Source organism: Monodelphis domestica, chromosome 6, assembly GCF_027887165.1.
Source record: "Monodelphis domestica isolate mMonDom1 chromosome 6, mMonDom1.pri, whole genome shotgun sequence".
NCBI classification, from domain to species: domain Eukaryota; kingdom Metazoa; phylum Chordata; class Mammalia; order Didelphimorphia; family Didelphidae; genus Monodelphis; species Monodelphis domestica.
Genome location: NC_077232.1, coordinates 264,349,632 through 264,361,638, shown reverse-complemented (window position 1 = coordinate 264,361,638; position 12,007 = coordinate 264,349,632). Strand labels below are relative to the sequence as shown.

The window sequence follows — 12,007 nt, the reverse complement described above, 5'->3', positions numbered from 1 at the left end:
AGAATGGTAGCAGTATCAGAAGAGCAAAGGAGCTATATTTCAGGGTTAAATGTTGCAAAGATAAAATTGATAGGTTTGGGCATTATGACTGATTATTGTTATTGTCCTTCCTAGTTGAAGAACACCAAAATGATGTCACTGGTGATGTCTTTTGATTCATGTATAAATTGGCTTTAAGTAAGGCAGAGATATGCAAAGTCTTTGGAAGAGATCCAAAGTCCTGCAAATTCAGCATGATGACTAGTGTTGCTTTAGGATGCAGTGGATGACCTTGGTTTCTTTGATGTCTAACCAAACCCATTTCCCCCACTTTTATGGCTGCTGGAACAAATTTTTCTCATCTACCCATTTCACTAGGAGAACTCTTTGCATGCCTTGGGTAGACATCCCCCTAACTAATTGATGGAGTTGGTGTCTGTCAGTTGCCCTCAGTCTTAGCATTATATAGTTATATTATAAAGACAGTAAGGAGACAAGGATGATTTTTGGGCCATGAGCATGAGGGACTGATCTAGATACTGTAGAAGATGGTGATACCCTCTACAATAATTGAGAATGTAGAGGTGGAGGAATTTAGGGGAAAAGATAATGAGTTTTATTTTGGACACATTGAGTTAAAAATGTCTATTGGTTATCCTTTTTGCATTATCAGAAAGGCAATTGGAGATATGGCATTGGAGGTCAACAAGGAGACCTAGGGAGGGTAGATGTAAAAAGAAATTTAATTAAGTAACTTTTAATCTCTTATAAGGAATCTTCTATAATTGTTTGACATGTAATTGTGACAGTACGAGTTAGACCTAGTTTTATGAATAATAGTATATAGGCTATAGTAATAATAAAAGTAGATAGAAATAGATATAGCAGGATGTAATAAAAATAACATATAATAGTATAAGAATAATATTAAAATCCTCTGCAATGATGAAAGTGCCTATTACAGTTGCCCTTACCCTATCCACATGTTCTTTTTTTTTTTTAAACCCTTACCTTCCATCTTGGAGTCAATACTGTGTATTGGCTCCAAGTTAGAAGAGTGGTAAGGGCTAGGCAATGGGGGTTAAGTGACTTGCCCATGGTCACACAGCTGGGAAGTGTCTGGGGCCAGATTTGAACCCAGGACCTCCTGTCTCTAGGCCTGGCTCTCAACCTATCCATATGTTCTACAAGCAGCCAAGGAGCAAATTATATTGTCTCCCTCTTCCAAGAAGGTGAATCTTGCCACCTGTACTCTAGCTAACGTCTCATTGGCTTTTATGTAACCTTAAGCAGAGATGGACTGGTGAATGAAAGATAGTAAGAAGTCAAGGATGACTCTTGAGCTGTGAGCATGAGGGACTGGGAAGATGGTGTCACCCTCTACTGTAATGGGGGAGTGGATTTAGAAGAAAATGAGATCTCATGAGATATGCTCACAAATCTCTGTCCACCAGGGCTTTATGTCAATGATAAATTAGTGTAAGAACTTAGAGTGCAGATGCCAGCTTCATCTAGTCCATATGTTTCCTAATCATACTCCATTCCAGGCCATTCACAACCATTTTAGACACTGAAGTTAAGATTACATTTGGGGATGTAACAAAAATTAAAATGTAGAGCTTCTGGCATAAAAAAGCACTCATGAAAAAAGAATAAAAAAGTTTCTTTGGCAAAAAAGAGCACTAGATGTCAAAAGAAAAAAAAAGCTGACTAACAAGATTGATGGTCCTTTAGTTACAGCATCGGTGGTAGTTCACCTCCCATGCTGCTTTCAAGTACTAGTAATTAGTAACAGGTGCTTAATAGCCTTTAAACACTAGAAATTGGTCCTTTTAAAAATTAAAAAATTTTAATTAAAAAAATTGCTTGGCTATTTATTTCATTTAGTAAAATGGCCCCAGGAGGCCTAAAAAGGTCAGAATTTCAGAATACCTTATTTGAGAAAGTGTTCCTGGGCTTCAACAGACTACATCAGACTGCCAAAGGGGTCCGTGACACACAGAAAATTTAAGAACCTCTGCCCTATCCATATGCTCAGTTATTGTTTCAGTCATATAATTAAGTGTTTAAAGAGAGACATCTTTACTATTTATTCTCCCACAGAAAATGGAAAATCACATCCTTAAGCAACCTCATGGCACACTCACTCTTTTAGCATTAGTCTAAGAATCCTTTGATTTCACTGCTTTGCGCCCCATACTTATTAAACACAACACTGAGAGTAGAAGGTGTTAACTTTCTAGTGAAAGAGAAATAAACCATATTCCTTCAAATACTGCCACAAAAACTGCCACAAGGATCTCCTCTCTACTTCCCCTCCCACCCACCCCTATTCTGTTTATAGTATCCATTTTCTTCCTATAGTGATGAAATCATCCAACTAACATTTTTGTTAAATGCTTGCCTGCCATGATGGGTTTGATTTGCTTTCATAGATAAATAAGAAGCTCTAAGGGCACAGAGCTGTCCATCTCCTTAGTCTGTGATGAAGATAAAGAAATATTTTGCAGGGAAACTGGGTTTCTCAACGGATAGAGAGCCAGGCTTGGAGATGGGAGGTCCTGTGTTTAAATTTGACCTCAGTCACTTCCTAGCTGTGTGACACTGGGAGAGTCACTTAACCCCAATTGCCTAGTCCTTATTATCTACTGTCTTGAAATTGATGTTTAGTATCAAATATAAGACAGAAGGTAAAAGTTAAAAAAGAAAAAAAGAAATGCTTTGCTTACTTTTCCTGAAGTGTTCATCCTGTCTCTCTTGTTTCTAATATTCTATAGGATTTGATGTCCTCTTGTCAAAGTCAAGACTGCCTTGTTTTGCAAATTGATATGCTTACAGATAAATGCTATTTCAAAAAAAGAAAACTTTACTCTGGACTTTCAAACCATTTGTCTCACTATCTGGTGCCACCTTCTTGTAATGTTTAACTTTGGAAAGGAAAGAAAACAATCAACCAGTAACTGACACATCTAATAGAACTGAGAATATAGTCAAATAATAGTGAAGAGTGATGAAAACATCATTTTTATTTTTATAACTGTATGCTGACAAAACAGTTTAGACTGCATCATGAAAATTCAAATCCTTGCCTTTTCTTTGTCTTATTTTTTTTCATTTAAAGATATTTTATTTTCCCAGTTACTTGTAACAATAATTTTTAGCATATGCTTTTTAAAATTATAAAATCCAAACTCTCTCCTTCCTTTCCTTCCCTGTCCCATCTTGGAGATGGTAAACAATTTTATCTGGGTCATACATGTTTTATTATGCAAAACCCACTTCCATATAGGTCATTGTTGTAAGAGCACACTCCTACATAACCAAAACTCCAGAATAAAACCATAAATACACAGATGTGAAAGATAGTATGCTTTGATCCACATCCAATCAATAAACAGTTCTTTCTCTGGAGGTGGACAGCATTCCCCATCATAAATCTTCCAGAGTTGTCCCAAAGTGTTACATTACTGAGAGTAGTCAAATTTTCACAGCTGTTCATTGTACAATATTGCTGTTACTTTGTACAATGTTCTCCTGTCTTCAACAGTAAGAAATTAAAAGCATCCAATATGGAGAGTAATTTTTATTTTCTCTTATTCTGTTCTAGTCATTCACCTCAGTCCACAGTGACTAAATAATATATTGACTTCCTCAATCTGCTCCCAAATTACAAAAAGAAGAGATCATATAAAGAAATATTGCTCAGCAGAGGAAGATAAAAATTGGGGAAGAGATAATTTGTCTTTATGATCTACCTTCTGTGTTCAGAAAAGGGTGAAGAATGTGCATTTCTTTTGCTCCTGCTTGCTGGGTATGACTGTAAAACTCTTCAAGCCAACTCCTTCAATTTGAGACCATGAGTTTTGGATGAGTTTGTTTCCCAAACTACTCTAGGGTTGGGGGAAGGAAGTCTTACATGCACTAATTAATCGTGTTCATGCTGTAAGTTTATAATCAATCTCCACAACGATAAAGCATTCTACTATATTAGTGCTGCTTTTTTCCCCGTATTTTTCATTGTGGTGAATCACAGGATACTGAGATCTAAGGTAACTTCAAAGGTTCCACAGATGTTTAAAAATTGGGTTGCAGCAAGTCATCATAAAAGATTAAAAACATTGAAAAGTTCTCATATGTGAACCCAAGACCATGAGAAGCACTGATGGAACTCCCCACCCCCAGCCCTTATACATTATGGAGGCTCATGTGGAATTTAAATCAGTTTGGGATTTCTAGCTTAGGCTACTTCCACAACACCTCTGAAGTATACTGAAGTATTTTGTATATTTGGTATCCATTGGAGCGTCTTTAGGTTGGATTACATTGAAGTGGGAGCTTCCATCTTGCTCAGCACCATCCCAACTAGCAAACCTAGCTTACATTTAGGCACCATTGTGGTGACTTCTCACTCTCAACTGATTCTTTTTCTCTCATCAAAGAGTTCAATGTCTACTTCCTAGTTATCTTTTCTACCTCAGCTCTTGCTCTTTTACTAAAGGACTTCAATATACCTGTTGGTGTTTCCTCAATTACCTTGATTTCTCAGTCTTTTGAATTCTCATGACCTACTTTTTCATTCTACTAGAGTTTATAAATCTTGGGGGAGTGGGATGACCAGTCTTCAACTTTAAGAAAATACATTTGGCAGCTATGCAGTAATCCAAAAGTGAGAGTGGACTTGAGATGAGGAAACCAACCAGATGAATAATGCAATGATTCAGATGTGATCCAGGTAGGAGTGATAAAGGGTAAGATGTGGCAAAACAACGTGTCAACTTCCCAAAAGGAGAGAGAAAATGGATGCTCCTCCAAATTGATGCTAAGGCTAAAGAGGCTCTGATCAACCATGTGGGTGGAGAGAAGGGAGCAGATAAGAAAATTGTTGTGAAAGTAGAAATGATCAGACTTAGCAAAAGAACTTACTATTTCCCAATAGGAGGGAGAGAAGTTCTCTAATGTAACTTAAAGAGCCTTTTAAGGAGGAGGATAGATGATATGGGGCATAGTAACCATGGACTGCATGGACCTTATTAGGCTGAATCTAGTGGCCAGTGTATATGATGTTAAACTATTGTTAGTACATGAGTGGTTGGGCAAGGGGTTACTATAGGACTGGCCTCCAATTTCAGAATGCAGTGGTAGTAGGGAGGACTTGTAGAAATATGTGGGGCTAAAGGTTAATTCATGACCATTGTACCTTTTACAAGTCACTCTTAGGTTTTTTTCTGAGTGAGTCAATTCCTTTATCAACAGATTGGCTCCTTTGTGGGCAGACTGATTATTGTTTTAGAATTATTATTATTAGATAAGCTAATCTGTTAAACTAAAGCTGCTGATTTAATAATAAGAGATAGTCTCAGTTATTAGTTGATTGAGCAACTGAGTATAGTTAACTGTATAGCATAGAGTAATAATGATGACATTGTTTATTTCCCAAAAGGAGAGAGAAAAGGTCTTCAAATTTGTGTTAAGGCTAGAGAGGCTTTTATATAGGGCTCTGATCAACAGTGTGGGTGGATAGAAGGGAGAAGATAGGAAAATTGTTGTGAAGGTAGGAAAAAAACTCAAGAATATATATTTTTGCCACAGACTCCACTTGTGACATTTTTTTGGTAAAGAACTGAGGTTCTTACCCTATTCTTGTGGGATTCTTTGTCAGGTCTTTGGCCAGCCTGTTCTTTTGCCTATAAAAACTTGTCATTGACTGATGCTCAGGGTCTCAGACCAGACTGGATATGTCTACAGACCACTGGTTTGTGTGATGTTTATTATCATGTTAAAGTCATATTTGAAAAGGCATAGGAGTAGTTCTGGGGGTGGAGTCAAGATAGCAGAGTAATCCTCAGCAGTTCTGTGCCACCATAAGAATCCCCTCTAACCAAGATTAAAATAGCACCACAAAATGAATAACAACTTCCAAGAAAAGAAAAACCCAAAAAGTAGGCAACGAACATTTGGGGCACTGGTGTGAGAGGAGAGCAGACCCAGCAAGAAGCTATAGAAGTAGGGAAAATCAAGCCAAGAGTGAGCCACCTCCCCACCCATCTGCTATCCGAGGTTTGGGAACCTATCCCAAGCCAACATCCACACCCTGAGAGCTTGACTGAGTAAATAAAGGTATTAGCCAACCCATACACCTTGAAATTTCAAATCTGTGGAGAAATATGGAGCCCTAGCCCAGAGAATTCTAGTCTGGGTTTAGGACAAGGACTTAATTCACACTTTGGGGTGGATGATAGTACTAAGTACGAAGTACTGATCTTTTTGCCTAAAGCTCAGTGCAGAGCTCCAAGACAGGACAATAAAGGATGTACCTGACTGGATCAAGTACACCATAAAGCTAAAAGCTTGATACTAAGTTCTCAGGCTAGAATTTGACCAGTCCCTATCCTGATCAAGATTAGAGTGAAATTAAAAGTTTACACCTAAGCCTGAGGCAAGTCTTTAAGCTATCAGCATCTCAAGGGTCAACTTAATCAGCAGAGGAGGGGGATCTCAGAGCTCCCAACCCTCAGACCATCACATCATCCCCCCAAGCTTTCCTATAATTAGGAAAAATGAGCAAACAACAAAAAAAAGCACCTAACTCTAAAGAATTTTTATGGAGACAAAGAGCAAGGTACAGACACAGAAGAGGGTAGTGAAAGCAAAGGAAATACACCCAAAGTCCAAAAGAAAACTATAGATTGGATACAGATTCTGGAAGAATTAAAAAAGGACTTAAAAAACAATTAAGAAAGGCAGAGGAAAAGTGGGAAAGAGAAATTAAAGTGTTGCAAGGAGAAATGAAAGTGATGCAAGGAGAAATGGGCCAATTGTAAAAGGAGAACAAAAAACTGACAGGAAAATTATGTCTTAAAAATCAGAATTGACCATCCATAAAATAATGACTTCATGAGAAATCAAGAAACAATAAATCAGATTCAAAGTAATGAAAAAAATAGAAGAAAACATGATATATCTTATTGAAAAAACAACTGACCTAGAAAAATAGATCCAAGAGAAACAATTTGAGAATTATTGGACTACCTGAAAGCCATGATCAAGAAAAAACCTTGGATATAATATTACAAAAAGGAAAGGAGTGAGTCAGGATGTCCTGGATTCAAATCTGCTTCCCACACTTTTTAGCTGTGTGATCCTGACCAAGTTACTTAACCATGCCTAGCCCTTACTCTTCTGTCTTAAAGTTGTTTCTAAGACAGAAAGTAAAACTCTCTCTTTTCATGTGTCCATTGATGGGTCAGACTGCTGTTGGATTGAGACAAACAGACCATTTAGCTGCTATGATAGCTTCCTATTACTGTTTCTATAGGCTCTGTAAAGCCTGGTCCATGAGACATGAGGATTTCTTGAACTCACAAAGTCACCTGAGTAATCCTATCTCAAAATATGCATTCACCAAGTCCCTCCTCCTCAGAGACTTTTTTTTTTTTGCAAGGGGATAGATAGAACATTGTGTTTTGGGAACTAGAGGATTTTAATAACTGATATTCTTGATATAATTCCTTAGCAAACTACCTCTGAGAAGATTTTGCTGCATCAATTATTTTTTGTTATAAATTCTTTAGTATTTAGTAATTACAGAATTAGAAATAAAAACTCTTTGGAATTGCCTCCAGAGCCATGAGGTAAGAAGTAGTACTTGACTGCCTGAGGACTCAAATCTCCACTGAAAATGCAAGTTGGGCCAATGGTACTGTAAAGGGTGATACATTAATACAAAAATATTTATGTCTGACATTCCCTAGGACATACACAGGGTTTTTTTAAAAAAATGAGGTATACTAAATCACATTACTCTTATTTAAAATATTATTTGTGATATATTAATGAAAATATGCTTTTTATTATTAATAAAATTTTAAATATTTTTTAAATTATTTAGATTTTATCTTTTTCTCATCTCAACAAAATATTTATTTTTTTCTGTTTCATAATATACATATTACATTAGTTAGCAGTCTGTCATATAGTTTATAAATAAATGCCAATATATTGGGGATTTATACTAAAAAAACTCTTTTAATTAATAGAGGTGTTTCATCAAGAAAATTTGGAGATCATGTCATGAAAAAATCAAAATTTAATGACTGTATGTCCCTTATAGACATCCTATCTACTATGGTATATCTGATAAATGATTTGGAGCTAAGATGTTAATGATCGACAACATCTTACTGTATGATCCCTTTCAAATAACATTTGTATTGGGCAGTAGCTTTCAGTTTTTTATGCAGAGGAATAAGTACCAAAAGAAATCTCCAATCCAATGGAGAGATATTTTGACTTGATTCATTCCTCCCAGAAGTTCTCCTCCTAGGTAAGCTAGAATTCAACCACAATAAAGCATGAACGCATCTCCCAGCTGGTCCATTTGGATGGAAAGTATCACTCATGGGGATACAGAAAAGAAATATAGATGCAGTAATACCACTAGCAGCTGCTTAGGGTTCTTGTAACGCTACTGTGGAAGAAACACTATCCTCCCCTCTTCTCTCTTCATTCTCTGTTGCCACCATTACTCTTCCTTCACTTATTTTCCTCCAGGGTTCCCAGGGTGAAAAAACAAAACAAAACAAAACAAAACAACCAAGATCCTTTCTCCTTCTCATAGAATTGGTCTCAATATTTTTTTTTCTCTTTTTAAACTGGGAAGAACTACAAATACCAGGGAATTTTCATGGCTGGCCATCTCTTTGTCAGAATAGAAGTAAAGTTGAGAGGGACCATCAAAGGAATATGTTATAAATCCATCATTTCATAGAGGAGAAAATAGAAACAGAGGAAAGGGTCTGATACCTTCCAAAGTAATGATTCCTGAAAGGTGGTTGGAAGGCAAAGGCTTCAGTGTCCTGTCATCCCTTCTGTCTTGACAGTGTAGAGAGATAACAGAGGGGATAGAGAATCATCTTCTAAGTCAATCAGACTCAGATTGGAGTCTCAACTCTAAAAATCCTGGCTGCATTACTCTGGGCAAATCATCTAACCTCTTAGTGCTCTAGGTGATTTTTCAGACCATAAATTCTCTCCTCACCTCTCCCTCCTGCCTTTTCTGATCGCCTTCAAAACTCAACTCAATTCCCATCTTCTGTAAGTGGCCTTTCCAGGACCTGCTCCCCCCACCGTTGAAGCCCCATAATGATTTCTCTGATTCCCCTTTAGAAAACACTGATTTTTTTTTCTCTGCACTGATGGCTCTCTCTCTCTCTCTCTCTCTCTCTCTCTCTCTCTCTCTCTCTCTCTCTCTCTCTCTCTCTCTCTCTCTCTCTCTCTCTCTTTAATGAGAGAAGACACACACTACACTGCTGCCATGGTTTCTGGGTGAGTTCATTATATTCAATTTTTAGTGTCAAGGGTGCTAAGTTGTTACGACTGAGAGAGATCTGTAAACTAGCTAAAGGGAAGAAAACTATAATTTACTGAGAGTAAGGATATGCTTTTTGAGTCTTTCATGCTATTGAAATGCTCTGGTTACAGAATGGTCTCCCAACTTCTGATGACAAAGCCATTGAAAATGCAGAAATTATTAAAGAATTCCTGTCTACTCTTAAACTACCCACAGCCTTGGCTATTATTTGTTGTTTTACTCATTCAAGAGGAATTGATCCTGTCTCTTTGGGAAATCAGAAGTCAGACACTGTAGCCAAGTTCATGGCTTTAGAAGGTCCTGAGTTAATTTTCATTTTAATATTTAATGATGAACCAGATTTCTCTCTTTCCTATAATGAACAGGAAGTGGAGAAGTGAAAGCAGATGTTTAAGACAAATCAGATTAATGAGGTCTGGGTGTCTTCATAAGACAAACCCCTACTTCTTTTAATACCAGAGTGGCCGCTTTGAGGGGATTGTGGATTAGATTAAAAGGTTTTGGGTGGAAGGTGTGTGTATGTGTGTGTGTGTGTGTGTGTGTGTGTGTGTGTGTGTACATGTGTGTGTATGTGTATACATGCCTTTTGCCCTACTTGCCAGGCATATAATCAGTATGTTTTCTGTGCTGAGGCTTTTGGTGGGTAGCCCCTGGCTTACCTTTTGAACATTTATAAATTGATTTCATCAGTATGCCTAAAACTTGATAGTATAGTTTGTCTTGTTATAGTGGAATAGCTCACTAGAGGGATAGAAACCTTTCCTGCAGTTTTTGTTGCTAAAATGCTAGTGAGGAAGATTGTTCTCTGATTTGGTTCTTCAGCAAGTATTGATTCAGATAAGGGCACTCATTTTACAGATTCTGTTTTACTTCAATTTTATTCTTATTTGAGAATTACACTGAAATTCCACATATCCTGCCTTTTCCAGAGCTCAGGCTAAGTTGAATGCACGAATAAAGAACTTAAAACCATAACTGGAAAATTATGCACTGAAATTCAATTAAAGTGTCCCAAGATTCTCCCCTTAGCCCTATCCTACTTGTACAGCAGATCTAGGAGAGATCTACATGTCTCACCATTCAAAACATTTCTTGGACATCCTCCTCTTTGGGTCAAGTCCTTTTCTCATGTAAATATATCATTACTTGGAGGAGATACTTCTGTTGCTTCCTACACACAGGAATTACAGATCAGATTATGTGAACTTCAAAACTCTGGTACAGCAGTATACATAGGACCTTTTTGGAATTTTCTCTTCATGATTTATATCCAGAATACAAAGGGTATATAAAAAACTTTGAGGAAACCAGCAGGACTCAGCTTGCTTAGTAAAATCCCTTCCAGGTATTGCTAACTACTTCATCAAAATTGGACAAAAGGATTTTTGGGTTCATTGCTTTCATGTAAAACCAATTCCAGAAGAGACTTCAAATAGGAAAAAAAGATGATTTCAAGTTTCTTTACTATTATTAATATAATTTTAAATGCAAAATCTTTAATCCAATTTTCAGAGCATTACTAGAACATACCCAAAGCTTATATTTTCCATTAGAAGCATTTGGAAACAAATTATTTATGTACATTTGTTTATATGTATATACATATATACATATATACATATATATTTTAGTCCTTAAATTTACATCTAACCTTGTTGATTTCTCAAAGTTTACAACTCCATTACATTAAAAAATTTTTTGTGTTTTTATTGTATCTCTTTCTTTTAAAGATATACACACAAATATATACACATACACACATGCATATGTGTCTACATATATATGTACATTCCTCATAATCATTCTTAAAGAATGGGACATTTCAAGGACCAAATCTTATACATGAATATATAACTATTAGTAAGGGGGAAGGCAAGCCTAACAACTCATTTACTTAATTGCTTAATATATGGAATTGACAAAAATCCAGATTAAATTATAGTAACTCGAATGTTTTAATATTAATATATTCAATAATAGATTTAGTCTTGCAATAGCAAAACTCTTACTGTTCACTTGCCCTGGTTATATAAATCTAATATGGGTGGAACATGGTGATGACAATATGAAGGCTATTTCTTCAAGAGTATAGACAGAGATCAGTGAACTTGGAACTTGAAGAACTCAATCCAATTCTCAGCTCTGTGAGAACTTCCACAAGTCACTTCCTCTTCTGAGGCTTCAGTTTCCTCATTTGTTAAAGGATAATGTACAGTAGAGTAAATGTATTAGTTAATATGAGCAAAGTATTTCATAAATATAATTTGCTGTTACTGTAAAAAAAAAAAAGAATATAAATAGACTGGCCTACCTTGGCCACAACAGGGGAAAAATTCCTTTTGCCCTGTTTGATTATAGGTAAGAGACATACATAACAGCCAACCATACTTCAAAATCCCACCTTACTCACAGGGTATCATAACCAGGCTCATAATTAATCTGTTGGGAATTGTTTCCTGTTCAGAAAGAAAATAGCACAGTGAGGAAACTAAGGGTCTCCTACTTTGCCTATGTAAGGTTTTCCCCTTAACTTTCCCAGGCATATTCATCCACCTGTACCAATTTTCAGACTGCATTCCCTTTGAGTAGCACACAACATTTCCTTAAATGGTGAACTATTGGTTTAATGACAATTCAGATGATCATTCCTAAAATTAC

The 12,007-nt window shown here is 36.5% G+C and overlaps 1 protein-coding gene across 1 annotated transcript in view; it reads right to left on the bottom strand.

Moving 5' to 3' along the window:
* Positions 1-2,862, bottom strand: part of LOC100015820 (all-trans-retinol dehydrogenase [NAD(+)] ADH7-like) — a 47,872-nt gene extending 45,010 nt beyond the window's left edge. The window contains exon 1 of the mRNA XM_001369771.4: positions 2,709-2,862. Within this exon, the coding sequence (XP_001369808.3) occupies positions 2,709-2,726 (18 nt within the window). The 5' untranslated portion in view covers positions 2,727-2,862. The remainder of the gene's footprint in view (positions 1-2,708) is intronic.
* Positions 2,863-12,007: the final 9,145 nt, after the last annotated feature.